Here is a 17840-nt window from a genome sequence, read left to right as displayed (position 1 = left end):
TACCAATGCTTCCTCCATTTACTCCCACCGTCCCACAATATAGGATCGTTTTTCAAGCTATGTTAGTTTTCAAACGATCTTATATGGAGGGAGCATGTGTTTTCAAACGGGTTGGCACAATTCGTTGTTGCTGAAACAGTGTTTGCAGGTTCCTTATTTTTTGGTCATTATAAGCTTTATTTATATGATGGCCCAAGTCGACAAATACGATCTCTTTCATTTGAGTTGAGAAATGTGGCTACCAGGCTTGCATTTTGTTTTACAAATGACGATATAAAAGCAGCCATGATGATATATCTCAAGCATGGTACTACGTAGAGTAGTGATCTTTAGAATTCTCTTGGCAGGATTGTGTATTAACAGTTGGAAAACGTGAGGTGTTTGTACAAATATAAGTGTTTAACGATCTTATATTATGGGATGAATATAAGAGTGTTAAAACGCTGTTATATTATCGGGCGGAGGGAGTATAATGGTAAGGAAACTATCCAAATCTAAGAGTGAATTATAATAATGGACATTGTTGTCGAATTGCGACATTTCATCAAGCACTTCGAGGGGTGTAGCAGCCGATGATGCGACGTTAGGACGCAGACGGGGTGAGGAGCTGACGTTGAGGTTTTGGATGGCGCTAGTAACAACCACAATGCAGTGCGGGAGCAAAATGGTCTTGACGGCGAGACATAGTGAGTGGGCGGCAATGGGGCAAGAGACGAGGCGAGGCGCGTGGGAGTAGTGCGGCAGTGGTGGGAAGTGGAGGGACGTGAAGCAAGCGACGATGGTGCATGATCCCACACGGTAGGATCCAAAGTGGTGAGGTGACCATGAGGCATGTAGGGTAGTGGATGGCCGACAACGGGGGCATAGTGGCGAGCAAAAACGAGGCTGTGAGGGGAGGGAAAGGAGGCGGGCGACGGTTGGGGAAGTGAAAATTTTTAATTGTCCTATTCTTGTGGTATTGGTGCGGGAGAGAAATTCCCTTGCAAATAGGACGGTAGGAGTTAAAAGAGTTACGTGAATTGTTTGGTTTTACCCCATGCTCACCCCATCAAAACTTGGGTACGCCAGAAAATTGGCGGCCGATATCCCCGTCCGCGATTCGCCATGAATTGGGGTCAAATAAATGAAAATAGTTAAGGTAGGATGGCACTGTAAAAAGTTGAAGCCCATCCAAACAACCACCTAAATCTTAGTCAACACCAATATATTGGCAGGGTGATGAGGACTTTGATCCAAACAACCTCATAGAGAAAGGATTGAATGTTTTTTTACTCATTGTATTTTTCCAACCCTTCTAAAAGTTATAGGATTTTAGGAGAACATTAAACACCCACGAGAGGTCCAATATTCACATACCACGTGTACGGACTGAGATTTGCTGCCGTAACTGCATGTGCCTTTGGGCCACTGATAAGTGGGTCCAACAGTCGGCTGGCCCACATGTCACTGACCTAAAGGCATGTGCAGTTAAGTCAATGAAGCAACGTCCCACGTGCATGCTTGTGGATGTATGAGTATATAGCACATAGAGGATTGCACAGACCACTAATTGTTAGGGTTGATTTTGTGTATAAACTCACTCTATGGGTTTGTTGTATAAAACATGATCTATTAGTGCAACTCATTATAACTAGCTCTAATCCATAGTTTGGTTCGGTTAACATGATTCTTGATTGGTTGTTCGGCTTCACACATGGTAAAAATATATTCATGACACGATTCTTGAACGAGCTAGCTAAAAGAAATCCAGAGCCTCTTTGATATGTAGGATTTTAAAAGCGCGAGAATAGGAAAAAACACAAGGGCTTCTTTGATTCGAAGGATTCTGAAAATACATGAATAGAAAAGGTATAAGATTGAAGTAATATATCCACTTAAATTCAAGGATTAGCAAGGAGTGTCTGATGTCATTGGATAAACAAAGAAATTATAAAAAAAAGGTTGGAGAGGATGTTAGATTTTCTATGAAATATAGTACAAAAGATTTTATAGAAAAAATTCCTATGAAATCCAATGTTATGAATCAAGGGACCAACATAAGAAAAATTCCTAAGAATTATGGTCCTCCAAAAATTCTATAAAATTCCTTTGATAAAATGTCATGCCTCATCTCAATTACACATGATTTTGGGTTGTTTGATTGCATCATAGAAAAAAAACAAATGATTCCTTGAAGATGTTTGGGTGTATGCTAGAAATCTTATGAAAAATAGTAAAAAAACCCGCTAGAAATGAATCTTATATGATTCAATCCTACGAATCAAACAAATCAATATAGAAAAAAATCCTAAAGATTACATTCCTCCAAAATTTATACAAAAGTTCTTTGAATCAAATGAGCCCTAAACATCTTTCAAATTTGTCAAGCAACCCAGTATCTCCCTGTGCATTTATAAAGTGGGGCCCATTTGTTAGAAGTCATGTCAGTGGAGCGAACGACAGATTAAACCTACCCGCAACGAATGACATCAACGTTGGTGTTTCGTGCAACAAACTCTCAATAGTCGGTTTTTTCTAGTAGTAGAATTTTACCGTGTAGCGCTTGCTTCTTGCACGCGTTGTCTTGATGTTTTGTAAAATTTATAAATCGGATGTCACAGAGAAAAAAAACCAACAAAAAATATAAACTCCACACACGCGCATGCCTGGCCGCAGCGGCTGCACCACCCAATCTGAGCCGCACGTCCAAGTGCTGCAGACCCCGTCTCGTCCGTCTCGTGCTTGCGAGGCTGTGACCTGCGAGGCAGCCCAGAGCCCGGCGCAAATCGCAACCTTATTTTTCCTCTCCCCTCCCTCTCGCCTCGCCCCCCCAGCCGCGATCGAGGAGGCGAAACTAATATCCGCACCAGGAATCAAGAGGGGATCGACCTCCCCCCAGTCCGCACCTCCGCCCTGAATCCCCTGCCGCCGGTTCGCCGCCGCCGCCGCCACCGCTCCCGATGGATTTGGATCTGTGGATCTCCAAGGTCAAGGAGGGCCAGCACCTCGCCGAGCACGAGCTCCAGACCCTCTGCGAATACGTGAGCTTCCTCCCCCTCTTTATTTATCACTTCCGCTAGGGTTTTGTTCGCGCGGCGTTGTGGCGCGCGCGTGCGCTGCGGCGTGGCCGTGTTAGGGTTCGTACCAGCAGTAGCAGGTAGACGGGCAAAATTAGTTGCTTTTGCTGCTCGCCGAGAGACTTGAGTGAACCGTGTATGTATTCGTGGGTGTGTCTGTATGCCTAGTGTGTAACCGATGTGTATTTCGCTGATCATCATCCAGGTTAAGGAGATTCTCATCGAGGAGTCGAACGTGCAGCCAGTCAACAGCCCGGTCACAGTGTGCGGCGACATCCATGGGCAGTTCCATGACCTTATGAAGCTCTTTGCCACCGGAGGACATGTGCCTGAGACCAACTATATTTTCATGGTCTGGCTTCCCCAGCCCTTCTATTGTTTCTTGTGACTGGTTTAGGTAGCCTCTGATGTTCTTGTGTTGCTTAACTGAGCTGTGATTGACTCGTAGGGTGATTTTGTCGACCGCGGCTTCAACAGTCTCGAGGTTTTCACCATCCTTTTGCTACTAAAAGCAAGGTATTTGGTTAGTTTTCTGTTCGCAGATAATGAATCGTCCTTTTGTTTGTTCCAAAGCTTTGAACTTTATACCGCATAGCTGCGCCTTCAGCTTCTTCACTCTTTTCTGAGTATAAACTTCATTATCATATCACCGTACCTTTTGGTTAACAATAATACTACATGATAGTGATACACGAATAACCAGATCATGAGTAGGTCACCCCAAAAAGGCAAAAAGGATTGTCAATAGGCATTCCTTAGATGGAATTAAGCTGTTGAATGGTAATGTCTGATTGCTGCTTGATAGTATGTCAAATTCTGTTGTCTCTTCATAACTGACTTTTCCCCTTGTATTTGCTGGATAATACCACGAGTAACCTATGGGGTCGATGGGGTTGATTTAGCTTATTATTTTTCATGAAACTAGAAGTGTGTAATCTTTTATGGTTCTTGTACAATCATACAAAGATCAGGAGTTGAGCCGAGTTAGACTGGGATGACCTTGCACTGCACAATCCAGCTATGGATTGAACTCGAATTTGGAAGCTGCCAGCTGAAATTTGAAGTTGAAACTCGTCTATATTTTTACTATTTGAACATAGGGCTGTCAACGACTGAGTTTGAGCGAATAGCCGAATACACCCACACTTTCCTCAAGCTCGATTTGCATCTCAAGCCATTTGGTGAGCGGGAGCTTCTGCTCACCTCATGAGCACAGGGATGAGCTCAAGCTCAATTCGTTGGAAGGCTTGACAAACTCGCAAAGCTTGTTAATATTTTTTAATTAAAAGTCCGGCCAGTGCATCTTATCAGGCTGCAAAAAGCTTCTTTGTCTGAGGAGGATAGGCCCGTGAGATGTCCAGACTTGTGTATAGTGAAATGGATCAATGAGTTGCTGTCATGGGTTAGAAAATTAAGAGGGACAGGTCTAGGATGATGCTCGGGTCCTATAGTTATTTTCTTCGAAAATGAGCTAGGTTGTGTTGCTCTACCAAGCTTTAGCGAACTGTTCGATCTGGAGCTAGTTGGGCTCACATGCTTGAGACTGGGCTTGTGCTTGTCTTACTTAGCTCTCGAGCGGAGCTTTATTCAAGCCCGAACAGTTTGGACAGCCTTACTTAAACTGCAAGATTGAAAATAAAGATTGCCTCTCACCATTTTTTGTGATGAACTGCTAAAAAGCACGGATACAGCGACACGGACACGGTGACACGCATACGGGGACACGAGATACAGCATTTTCCAAAAACAACCCATCGGGGACACGGCAAGTATATATAAAGATAAATAAATGTATGCCATGTAATATAGAGTTAAAGACAAAAAAATGAGAAAGAGATAATGCCCCATTTGTTGTCTCCTGTTTCAAGTGCTTGATTGATCATCCAGAGTTCCAGACCAGATCCATGTCATTGCAACTTGCAAAACACATCAAACAATAGTCTAGTACTCCTCCGTCTGCCCAAGCTTGTCCCTCAAATGGATGTATCTAGCACTAACTTGGTGCTAGATACAACCATTTGAGGGACAAGCTTTTTCGGACGGAGGGAGTTACAACAACAACAACAACAACAACAACAACAACAACAACAGCAACAACAAAGCCTTTAGTCCCAAACAAGTTGGGGAAGGCTAGAGGTGAAACCCATAAGATCTCGCGACCAACTCAGGGTTCTGGCACATGGATAGCAAGCTTCCACACACCCCTGTCCATAGCTAGTTCTTTCGTGATCTTTTGGGTTTCATCTCCACAAGAGTGGCTGAGTTTTTACGTTGGCTCGCCCAGCCTATCCGGGAGGGACCGGCTATGTTGAGACAACATAAGCGGAGTTAAAACAATAGTCTGGTATTAGTGTCATAATAATCTGAAGTGGTACTGGTACTTGACAAACAGCAAAGAAGTTTACTTACCCAATCTGCAATGCTAGCTCCCAATAGCATTATGGTTTGGCAATCCCTAACATGAAGCACCAAGCATTCAATCAACAGTTCAAGCAGCATCAGCAATAAGCATGCAGCAGAAGTAAGCAAGCAGCAGCAGCACTAATAAGCAAGCAGCAGCAGCACATGAACAGCATAGGGAAGCTACTGGCGAGCAGCAACAGCAAGGGCATGGCGGACAGGGGCAGTAAGCAGCAGCAGCTCAACAACAAATCGATTCGAATAGATGAAAAAGGGCGAGGTTACCTGCTCCAGCTTGGTTGCCGTTGGGAGGAGAGGCCGCTCCACTTGGGGGGCGGTGGCGGTCGAGTCCAGGCAGCGGCGTCGAGTCCAGGAGGTGGGAAACCCTACTTTGTGGCATCGACTGGTCCAGGAGGTTTCCCAGCTTACCCTTTTGTGGCGCCTGTTTATGCGACCTGCAAAAAAAGGGTGGGCCGAGGAATAGTAGTTGGGCCTCCCGAGTCCCACACGTGTCCCAGCCGTGTCCTCCTTTTTTTTTAAATTCGTATTACAGGAAATCAGCGGGATACGCGTGTCCGGCCGTGTCTTAGCGTGGCCCCGTGTCCCCGTGTCCAGCCGTATCTGCACGGCGATTCGGCTTTGGCCGTGTCCGTGCTTTGTAGGTGAACTGTATCAGTCTTAATTAGTGAAACAATGACCACACCTGTTAGTGTTGGTTGCTTCTTTTCAGTAAGAATTCTTACTGTATTACATTTTTCCTGAAGTGTCATATATGGCTAACTCTCAATGTAATTTCCTACTACCAGGTATCCTGCCCACATAACCCTTCTGCGTGGGAACCATGAAAGTAGGCAGCTGACACAGGTATGTCCTGATATGGAGAATGGTATATGTTATCCTGTTGAACATTTAGGATTTGAGATACTTCTGCTTCAATTAACTTTGTTGTAGTTCAATCTGTATTCGCTCATGATTTTCATATTGTACTGTCTCCTGTTGCCAAAAGATCTTGTAGTTAGTGAAGTTACATTTGTTGCTTTCGCATTAAAATGCATCCTGCACTGAAAAGCAGTAGATGTTGATTGATTCTGGACGAAATGATAACACTTTCGTTGAAGTTAAAACAATCCAGCTACTAAGTGATGATTTGAAAACCTACATTTCATGCTAATGATTCTGTTTGGCAAGTTGAACAGTCTCTCTTTCACATGGCATGTTAGGACTGTATAGTAATTGTGTACATAATTGCCTGGGCCCCTTGGAGCCATCGGAATCATTGTTTTTCAATGTTGCTGCCCCAGTGTGGCTGCTGCCTTGTTGCTTGCCGAAGAGGAGGCACAGCTTTGGGGAGTGGCTGGGACTCGAGAGCTTTCCCTTGTGAGCGCCCTAGCGCCCAGGGCTTTGGTTATCTGTAGTCCTTTGTTCTTTTTCAGGCACGGGTGAGTACTGTAACCTATAAAACATATGGAATGTGTGTGTGTGTACTCAGGGTTTCTACCCTTCCGTCTTCTCTAATATAATGGCATATATCTCCTGCGCATTCGAGAAAAAACAATAATTACAGCTTGAACGCGTTGTATGGTACCACAAACAGGTCAATACGTATCATTCAGTACTTCTTTTATCATGCAGGCAAACTAATATAATGTTACTGATCTGTAGGTATATGGCTTCTATGACGAGTGCCAGAGGAAGTATGGGAATGCCAATGCGTGGCGGTATTGCACCGATGTTTTTGATTACCTTACTCTTTCAGCAATCATTAATGGCACGGTAAGTTCCTTGTATTTGATAATTTCTAGATTATGAATTCATACTTTGTGCTCAGTCATACTAAATGATGTAGTGAAAATTCAGGTCCTTTGTGTTCACGGTGGCCTGTCTCCTGATGTACGTACTGTTGACCAGGTTAGTTGGACTTCTTTTCTTCCGTAATTTTTTCTTAACATCATTCAGCCAATATGTTACTTATGGTTTGAATGAGAATTTTGACCCATCTTACTGTCTGTTTTACCTAACGGATATAGAAATATGTGGTGCTTGGTTTACAGAATAAATTAGGTTTCCTGATTCATATAGACGTACCACACCTGGTTTATACAACTATTTAATGGCCTGATTCCAATTATAAAGAAGTTCACACTGTTAACTCTCTATATCTTTAATTTGATAAGAAGATAATCTTGATGTTTACCTTGCCGCTAGCCAGGTGCAGATCAGTGGCTGGTGCGTAAAAGCCCATTAGGTGGGTCTAGGCGGGTAATAGGACAAAAGGGTGCCGCTGAATGCCTATGTAGCTACTTTCAGAACACGGAATATTCTCTAGAAGTTTTCAAGGAGCTAGTAAACAATTAACATCCTTGAACATTTCAGGAAAATGTTGGACCCTTATCATCTGTCTTTTCAATAATTGTTTTATTACTGCTTTTTTTTTGTTTCAATTGATTCTGTTATAGTACTTCTCTTTATTAGTTGATCCTTAGCATTTGCAGAGTTAGGCTCATGATCTTAAGGATGCATGATTCTGAGGTTGATTTGTTCTTATGTGTTTAGTGGTGTTCTCATGTAAGATATGAATGGTGTTGCTAGGCAATACAATGGAAGCAATAATCTGATTAAATATCACTTTGTCACCAGATACGGACAATTGATCGGAATTGTGAAATTCCCCACGAAGGTCCTTTCTGTGATCTTATGTGGAGTGACCCTGAAGAGATAGAGACATGGGCTGTTAGTCCGCGTGGAGCAGGTTGGCTTTTTGGATCACGAGTGACAACAGAGGTGGGCATGGAATCTTTTCATTGAGGATCACTTTTTCATCATCTCTTAACAAATGTTGTTGGTTTATTCTCTATGCAGTTCAACCATGTGAACAATCTTGACCTAGTTTGCCGGGCTCACCAGCTGGTCCAGGAAGGCTTAAAGTACATGTTTCAGGACAAGGGTCTTGTAACTGTAAGTGTCTGTTCACATGTCGCTAATTAGTCCAGATAACCATAGCATCTTTTTCTTGGAAATTACATACTTGTTCAATAAAACCATGCTAATGATGCTCATATCATATGCCTTGCACATTTAATTTTGCAGGTGTGGTCTGCACCTAATTATTGCTACAGATGTGGCAATGTTGCTTCTATACTAAGCTTCGACGAGAACATGGTATGTTAGCGCATCTGTGGAGTGAGAGCATGGGATAATGCATACTGTCATTTCAAGCAGATCTTCATTATCAAGTCTTTACTGATTAGTGTTCACTTATTCTTTGTCAGGACCGCGACGTCAAGTTCTTCACGGAGACGGAGGAGAACAACCAGATGCGTGGCCCAAGGACTGCCGTCCCGTATTTTCTCTGACTTCAGTTGTACAATTTTAGAAGTCGCTGTTTTAAGTTGTAAGGGTTAAAAGACGAACCGGAGGTGGTTATTGTTGTAGGGTTCAGATGATAGTCCAATCTGATGCGTTTTATTTCTCGCGCTTCTTTTAACCACATGTACAATAGATCCTTGGGAGCATCATTGCTCCTGTATTCCTTCTATGGCAGTGTCCAATTTTGTTTCTTTTTATTGTTTATTATTATTGTTATTGTTATACATGTTGTACGGGTGCTATTTATGTGACATATATGCATTTGACAACATACAAGTTTGGGTACGTGGCTTCGGAGTTTGTTTCACGGTTAGATTCTTGTGTGTGGAACACATGCCCTGAAGAGGTGCACACGAGTTTAGGTATTTCTTTACTTGTGAAAAGAAGAAATACAGGTAGTACATGATGTGTGGAGCATCTGTACGATGGACCACTCTTTACTTGCACTTAAAAAGGCAGGTATATGTTCTCTTTTAAAGATGAGAAGAGGTATATGTTCTGTTGAACATGTGGATGATGGCCACTCTTTATTCACACAGGCGTTCCGTCCTTTTTTATCTGCAATCAGGGACGGTCGTTGGCGTGGCGCGGCTGTTAGTCTCGATCCACCTTATCCCGATACTCGGAAGATAATGTACGCAGGGCTTGGTTCCGCCGCCGCCCACCGGCCGGCGTGGCCATGACACGGAAGAGATTTGCCTCCGACGGCGCGCGCACCGGGGTCACGGTCACGGGTCACCCCGTGGCATCGTACCAAGATGGTGACGCGTCTTCTTTTTGCAACCGTGGTGGGCGGGGCGGGGAGAAGTATATGCCTCCCCGCTGCCGAAAACAGTCGCCCACCCAGCCGATAGCCAAAGAATCTCCGGCGCAGCTTGCACGCGCGCACGAACGCGCCGAGCTTGCTGGGCTGTCGCGGGGTCGGCACCCCCGGCCGCGTCACCGCCACCCGGCACAGTATACGCTCAAATCCGAGTCGACAGCGACGGCGCCTGCGTGTCCGCCTTCAGCAATTATTTGTTATTACCCTCGGTTCGCTGCCCAGCGGAGCCTCTCCCCACTCGTTCGCGCGTCTGAACGGGACGGCGCCTACTGCTCGCGGCCTCGGATCATCGACTCGTCGTCGGACCCCGCATGACCTGGACCGGACCGGGGTGAGGCTGCTGATGAAGTGATGATGCTCGTCTCGTCCCGCTCAAGTAAATAAAGAGCGTTATCTAAAAAAAAAGGTACATGCAGAGTGCACTGCGTGCATGACGCTGGCCATGTCTCGTCGTGCCTGCGTATCACGACGACTCGTGGTATGCGCCATGCTCCAAAGTGTTTTCTAGCTAGGTGATACTCCAAAACTAGGATTGGATTCGGAGGGGGCACCTTTCGGCAGGCTGCTGGTTTTTTAACACTGACCTCCTGATCGTCCAGGTGGGGATGGCAGCACAAAGTTAATTTGATTAACTGCTCGCCGTGTCAGACACCCCCTGGTTGTTTAATACAGTACTACTAGTAATTACAGTGGCCTCTCACTGAAAGACAGAATTTTAAGACGTTGTTTAATAATGGCTCCCATGTTTGACTCTTAACTGACGAACTGCAACGGATCATTTTTCCTTAACAGTGCTGGTAGCAGCAGTTCGTGCCCACTCGCAATTTTCACCAGCTTTCCATGAGACAAATCCTGTGATCCCCATACTACCAGTGTTTTTAGGGCAGACAGTGATGGGAGAGGTAAGAGTACAGTAATGCGGTCGGCTTTATTTTTGGCGCAACCATCTCAAACCAATAAATCATCTAGACTACAATCTAGATTGAAAAATCTGGACTCGGCAATGTGGTGCCGAATGTGCACTGGGCAGCAACCTTGCTGCTTTGCCGAAATTTCTGGCTGATCATCGGCGTGAGCTAACCACTAACCGACGGCGAGAATGAGAGAATGAAAGAAAGCGAAAAAAAGAAGAGAAAGAGGCCGCACAGATCGAAACGGCTCATCATCCTACTTGGCAGATCACAGCAAAACTGGAGAAAAATCAATCAGCCTAACTAACTAACAAACCCGCTACCTATCTCCTCCGGTCCTCGCGAGGGGGCGGTTGCCGCGGGGACGCCGGCGATCCGGCCCGGCCGCTGTCCTCGTCCGCCATTGTCCGCACCCGCCCCTGCCGGAGGTCCCCGAGCTCGGCGTCGGAGAAGGACGACGACCCGCCCGGCGCGAGGCGCCGCGCCGGCCGCCGCCGCCACCTCAGCCGCCAGCACCGGCGCGCGGCGCGGACGGGCGCGCGCGCCACGCAGCAGAGCACGGCCACCGGCAGGCACGCGCAGAAGACGCAGCACGAGACGGCGCACTCCGCCAGCGCCCCGTCCTGCCCGGCGTCCTCGCGCGGCGCCGCCGGCGACGCGTCGCGCCCCCGCGCGTCGTCCTCGCCGCCCCACCGCTTCCCGGCGGCCGGCTTCTTGCGCGGCCCGCCGGCGTCCGCCTCCTTCTCGGCAGCGGCGGCGTCCATTCCCGTTCTCGTCGATGGTTTCTTGTCCCTGGCTCGTGGGTTCCGTGTGAGAGATTCGAACGGGACGCGTGGGGTGGTGGTGGTGGGGGGGCACGGGCGCGTCGTGGGAGGGAGGAAACTCTCTCCCTCTCGCTCAAGAAACTTTGTCTGCTCCCTCGGATTTAAATTGGGGTGCTCACGAAAGCGTCTCGTGTGGTTTCCTCTCTCTTTTCGCCATCGCTGTTGGTTACTGGTAGGAGATAAAATAAATCAAAAGGAAGCTAAGCTAGGGTAGCCACTGAGCCGACCTGGAGTCATTTCATCGATTAGGATCTTATAATCTTGAGAGATTGATTAAACTCTTGTTACGGGTCTGGGTCTTTTCTATTAAATTTGCGAACCGAAAGATGGTTAAGTGGGACAGGACAGCTGTTGGCAAGGCATCACACTCGTAGGATCAGTGCTCCTTTCTTTTGATCCAACAAAAACTGTGACGGTGTGATCGGATGGTAGTGCTCGGGATATTTTGTCTGGTAGGGCGTGCTAATCAGTCAGCCACTAAGAAACTTGGTCAAAACGCTCTAATCCGTCCAGGTCCAGGTGTACACATTAGCGATCGATTATTGTGGGACTGGATGTAGCCGCCGCACGGTGGGCGCCGGGCAGGGCACGAGACAGGACGGGAGTAGGGGTGTGGCCCGCGGTGCCCGGCACGAGGCTGTTCGCCCAGCCACCGGCGTCTCTGTCGACATTGCTGGACTGGTGGTGGCCGCCGCTCGCTTTTTATTTGGTCACTGTCGCTGTCATGGATGTTGGAAATATGAGCAATTTATCATATGATTTTATTAACAGAAATAATAAATAAAGCATGACTAAAATAACAGAGATAGAACAAGTCATGCGATCTGACAGAGTGAAGGTAAATAACATCTGCAAATATAAACTAGAATCAAACATCTCTAGAGCAGACAGTAGATCAAGTTGCATATATGAAGTAGAACCTATCATGTCTAGGGCAAAGACTAGAACAAGGAACTGTGACAGAACCTCTAACAGAAAAAACAAGAACACGTACGGGACAGCAGCAGCAACAGTAGCACTGGACTTGGGATCGGTGTCCTCGGTAGCCATGTCGTCGGGGAAGTAGTCGTCGGAGTCCGGGGGCGTCCGTGAGAAGAAGTCAGTAGACGCGCAGAGCGCTCCCCAAAAACCTTATCACCCTTCTCCCGTACAGGACTCAAAGAGGTGAGGTTTCGGAGGCATACTGTCCCGACTTGCGGTGCACGCCGCAAGCCGGGATGAGGAAGATCGTAGCAGCAACGCAATGTTCAGGAACCGGTGGTGAGAGGAAGAATGAGTTCTGGTGTGTCTCTCTGAGAGAAGCGACCTCCCTTTTATAGGCGCAAGAGAAGGAGGCGAGAGGGCAGCGATGGAAGGTGAAACGAAGAGACGAAGATGAAGCGAACAGCCAGCAACCGAAGGGCTGCACCGTTCGCATTCAAACTCCACTATCGCTTTAGCTTCCGTGTGACCTTTCGTATACCCGTCGTGCGTGAAAAAATTTAGACATCGGCTCGGCTCATTCCCGCAACCCGCGTCGCGCCGCGTCGTGACAGGCGTGGTGAGGCGGGCGGCGGAGGAGGAGCGCGCGTGGATGTCCCTCATGTTCTCATGCTCATACATGTGGTGAAAGAACCTCCCTTATAAAGAGGTCCAACTCTCTCTAAACTAGCAATGTGGGACTAAACTTTAGTTCCACCTCTTGCCTTGCATGAATGGGCTGCGTGGGCCTTTAGGATTTATTAGGAATTCCTGAAACTGCTATTGGGCTGGCCAAAATAGACAAAATTCTAGCAATCCCCCACCAGATTCCAGAGGCACACAAAATTTGCCTTTGGTTCCAAAACACTGTTTTATATACCGGCACTGCAGTGGAGACTGTTAAGTTGAATTTCCACCTAGAACTCTATGCTACACTAGTAAGCAACTTGAACAGTGGACTGGGCCTTGAACTGCAAGTTTTCTGCGAATCTAACTTCACACAAAGCCTTAACCGATACGTGGCTACCGTGGGTCTTCCCCGCGGGTGGAGCTTATGCGTCATACTCCGAGACCTTTCATGAGTTTACTAGAGAGAACCATACTCTCATATATTGCGACGTTTAACAACCAGATTCATATAGGTGCGTTCTTCAAAAGATGTTCTGCAGGACAACATCTCTGCTTCAAAGAGCCACTTAGAACACATTAAGATTTACATCAACCTGCCATGCAGATTAGGAGAGTATTGCATCTTCATGGAGTGGTATTTTTAATAGTAAGGGTACTCTCCTCTCAGTTGACCAACAACTTGTCTTCCACATCTAATTCACGGGATCTCCGATCACAAAGAATAGGTTATCACTGTGAACAACTCATATTGTGGGTCTCATACCCATCTCCTTCGATGCATTATCTATCACATTACGTGATAGACCCTTAGTGAAAAGATCTGCCAGATTTTTAGACGTTTGGATATAATCCAATGCAATAACTCCGGAGTTTCTCATTTTTCTAACAGACTTTAACCTTCTCTGAACGTGTCTTGATGACTTCATGTTATTCTTTGAGCTGTTCACTTTCGTGATCATAGTTTGATTGTCGTAGTTCATAAGGATACCCGGTACAGGTTTCTCAACAACCGGCAAGTCATTCAAGAGCCGGCGAAGCCAATCTGCTTCGACCGTAGCTGTATCTAGTGCTGTGAGTTCTGCTTCCATTGTTGACCTCGTTAAGATGGTCTGCTTGAAGGGTATATCCTTATGAGATTGAAGCAATGTAATCCCACCATCATTGTCTCTCAACAACTTGATGTTCAGAATGACATCATCCACTCCTAAATCCTTCATCTCAAAGCAACGAGATAGGAAATCCTTGACCTCCTTAATAACATTCAGATTTGTTCCGAAAATCAGTATTGTCATCAACATACAAGCAAAGCATAACTCCCTCGCCCCCACCATGGAGATAGTACACACATTTGTCAGCTTTGTTCACAACAAAGCCTGCAGCTGTTAAAGTTCTTTCGAACTTCTCATGCCACTATTTGGGTGCTTGCTTGAGTCCATACAAAGACTTCAGCAACTTGCACACTTTCCCTTCTTGACCATCTATTACAAACCCATCTGGTTGTTCCATATAAATTTCCTCGTCCAAGTCTCCATTTAGGAAAGCAGTCTTAACATCTATTTGATGAACGAGAAGACCATGTGAGGCAGCTAGTGAAAGTAGAACTCGAATAGTGGTCAGCCGAGTCACATGTGAGTAAGTATCAAAGAAGTCTTCACCTTCCTTTTGGGTATAACCCTTAGCCATGAGCCGAGCCTTGTACTTTTCAATAGTACCATCAGGCCTAAGTTTCTTCTTGAATACCCATTTGCATCCTATAGGTTTGCACCCATAAGGACGATCAGTTATCTCTCAGGTTTCATTCGCCAAGATGGAATCCATCTCGCTACGAACTGCTTCCTTCCAGTAGTCAGCATCTTCAGATGCATAGGCCTCTGAAATAGAACTGGGAGTGTCATCTATGAGATACACAAGAAAATCATCACCAAAGGACTTTGCAGTCCTCTGTCTCTTGCTCCTAGTAGGAACTGCATTGTTCTCCTCCACAGGACTTTCAAAGTGTTCCATCGAAATGGCAGGTTCAGTAATTGTAACTGGTTCCTGATTCGATGAACTAGGCATCTCCTAATTAGATGAGGTAGCCATATCCTGTTGGGTTTCGTAGTAATTTAAAAACTTTTCCTACGCACACGCAAGATCATGTGATGCATAGCAACGAGAGGGGAGAGTGTTGTCTACGTACCCACGCAGACCGACTCCGGAAGCGTTGACGCAACGTAGAGGAAGTAGTCGTACGTCTTCACGATCCAACCGATCAAGTACCGAAACTATGGCACCTCCGAGTTCGAGCACACGTTCAGCTCGATGACGATCCCCGGACTCCGATCCAGCAAAGTGTCGGGGAAGAGTTCCGTCAGCACGACGGTGTGGTGACGATCTTGATGCACTACAGCAGCAGGGCTTCGCCTAAACTCCGCTACAGTATTATCGAGGAATATGGTGGCTAGGGGCACCGCACACGGCTAAGGAATAGATCACGTGGATCAACTTGTGTGTTCTAGGGTGCCTCTACCTCAGTATATAAAGGACCAAAGGGGGGGGGAGGCTGGCCGGCCACAAGGGGTGCGCCAGGAGAGTCCTACTCCCTCTGGGAGTAGGATTCCCCCCCCCCCCCCCCCAATCCTAGTTGGAATAGGATTCGCGGAGGGGGAAAAGAGAAGGAGGGGGCCGGCCACCTCTCCTAGTCCTAATAGGACTAGGGGAAGGGGGAGGCGCGCAGCCCATGTAGGGCTGCCTCTTCTCTTTTCCACTAAGGCCCATCATGGCCCATTTAGCTCCCGGGGGTTCCGGTAACCTTCCCGGTACTCCGGTAAAATCCCGATTTCACCCGGAACATTCCGATATCCAAACATAGGCTTCCAATATATCAATCTTTATGTCTCGACCATTTCGAGACTCCTCGTCATGTCCGTGATCACATCCGGGACTCCGAACAACCTTCGGTACATCAAAATGCATAAACTCATAATATAACTGTCATCGTAACCTTAAGCGTGCGGACCCTACGGGTTTGAGAACAATGTAGACATGACCGAGACACGTCTCCAGTCAATAACCAATAGCGGGACCTGGATGCCCATATTGGCTCCTACATATTCTACGAAGATCTTTATCGGTCAGACCGCATAACAACATACGCTGTTCCCTTTGTCATCGGTATGTTACTTGCCCGAGATTCGATCGTCGGTATTCCTATACCTAGTTCAATCTCGTTACCGGCAAGTCTCTTTACTCGTTTTGTAATACATCATCCCGCAACTAACTCATTTAGTTGCAATGCTTGCAAGGCTTAAGTGATGTGCATTACCGAGAGGGCCCAGAGATACCTCTCCGACAATCGGAGTGACAAAACCTAATCTCGAAATACGCCAACCCAACATGTACCTTTGGAGACACCTGTAGTACTCCTTTATAATCACCCAGTTACGTTGTGACGTTTGGTAGCACCCAAAGTGTTCCTCCGGCAAACGGGAGTTGCATAATCTCATAGTCATAGGAACATGTATATGTCATGAAGAAAGCAATAGCAACATACTAAACGATCGGGTGCTAAGCTAATGGAATGGGTCATGTCAATCAGATCATTCAACTAATGATGTGACCTCGTTAATCAAATAACAACACTTTGTTCATGGTTAGGAAACATAACCATCTTTGATTAACGAGCTAGTCAAGTAGAGGCATACTAGTGACACTAAGTTTGTCTATGTATTCACACATGTATTATGTTTCCGGTTAATACAATTCTAGCATGAATAATAAACATTTATCATGATATAAGGAAATAAATAATAACTTTATTATTGCCTCTAGGGCATATTTCCTTCAGTCTCCCACTTGCACTAGAGTCAATAATCTAGATTACACAGTAATGATTCTAACACCCATGGAGCCTTGGTGCTGATCATGTTTTGCTCGTGGAAGAGGCTTAGTCAACGGGTCTGCAACATTCAGATCCGTATGTATCTTGCAAATCTCTATGTCTCCCACCTGGACTAGATCCCGGATGGAATTGAAGCGTCTCTTGATGTGCTTGGTTCTCTTGTGAAATCTGGATTCCTTTGCCAAGGCAATTGCACCAGTATTGTCACAAAAGATTTTCATTGGACCCGATGCACTACGTATGACACCTAGATCGGATATGAACTCCTTCATCCAGACTCCTTCATTTGCTGCTTCCGAAGCAGCTATGTACTCCGCTTCACATGTAGATCCCGCTACAACGCTTTGTTTAGAACTGCACCAACTGACAGCTCCACCGTTTAATGTAAACACGTATCCGGTTTGCGATTTAGAATCGTCCGGATCAGTCTCAAAGCTTGCATCAACGTAACCATTTACGACGAGCTCTTTGTCACCTCCATATACGAGAAGCATATCCTTAGTCCTTTTCAAGTATTTCAGGATGTTCTTGACCGCTGTCCAGTGATCCACTCCTGGATTACTTTGGTACCTCCCTGCTAGACTTATAGCAAGGCACACATCAGGTCTGGTACACAGCATTGCATACATGATAGATCCTATCGCTGATGCATAGGGAACATCTTTCATATTCTCTCTATCTTCTGCAGTGGTTGGGCATTGAGTCTTACTCAATTTCACACCTTGTAACACAGGCAAGAATCCTTTCTTTGCTTGATCCATTTTGAACTTCTTCAAAATTTTGTCAAGGTATGTTGTTTGTGAAAGTCCAATTAAGCGTCTTGATCTATCTCTATAGATCTTAATGCCTAATATGTAAGCAGCTTCACCGAGGTCTTTCATTGAAAAACTCTTATTCAAGTATCCCTTTATGCTATCCAGAAATTCTATATCATTTCCAATTAATAATATGTCATCCACATATAATATCAGAAATGCTACAGAGCTCCCA

At 46.0% G+C, this 17840-nt stretch overlaps 2 protein-coding genes across 2 annotated transcripts; one reads left to right on the top strand and one right to left on the bottom strand.

Annotated features, from left to right (window-relative positions):
- The first annotated feature begins 2671 nt into the window (after positions 1 to 2671).
- On the top strand, positions 2672 to 9013 carry LOC125544502 (phytochrome-associated serine/threonine-protein phosphatase). Its single transcript, XM_048708218.2, has 10 exons — positions 2672 to 3020; positions 3262 to 3408; positions 3505 to 3572; positions 6263 to 6320; positions 7119 to 7229; positions 7314 to 7364; positions 8094 to 8237; positions 8316 to 8411; positions 8544 to 8615; positions 8726 to 9013. Exons 1-10 carry the CDS (start codon positions 2940 to 2942, stop codon positions 8807 to 8809), a joined length of 912 nt encoding a protein of 303 aa, XP_048564175.1. The 5' UTR covers positions 2672 to 2939; the 3' UTR covers positions 8810 to 9013.
- Positions 9014 to 10554: 1541 nt separating this feature from the next.
- LOC125544504 (uncharacterized) lies at positions 10555 to 11631 on the bottom strand. The gene has a single exon (XM_048708219.2). The coding sequence runs from the start codon at positions 11318 to 11320 to the stop codon at positions 10880 to 10882; it is 441 nt and encodes a 146-aa protein (XP_048564176.1). The 5' UTR covers positions 11321 to 11631; the 3' UTR covers positions 10555 to 10879.
- Between the last annotated feature and the right edge of the window lie 6209 nt (positions 11632 to 17840).

The sequence above is a fragment of the Triticum urartu genome, chromosome 3A (assembly GCF_056163025.1).
Source record: "Triticum urartu cultivar PI428250 chromosome 3A, HENAU_Tu73, whole genome shotgun sequence".
NCBI lineage: Eukaryota > Viridiplantae > Streptophyta > Magnoliopsida > Poales > Poaceae > Triticum > Triticum urartu.
This window is presented reverse-complemented; position numbering and strand designations above follow the sequence as displayed.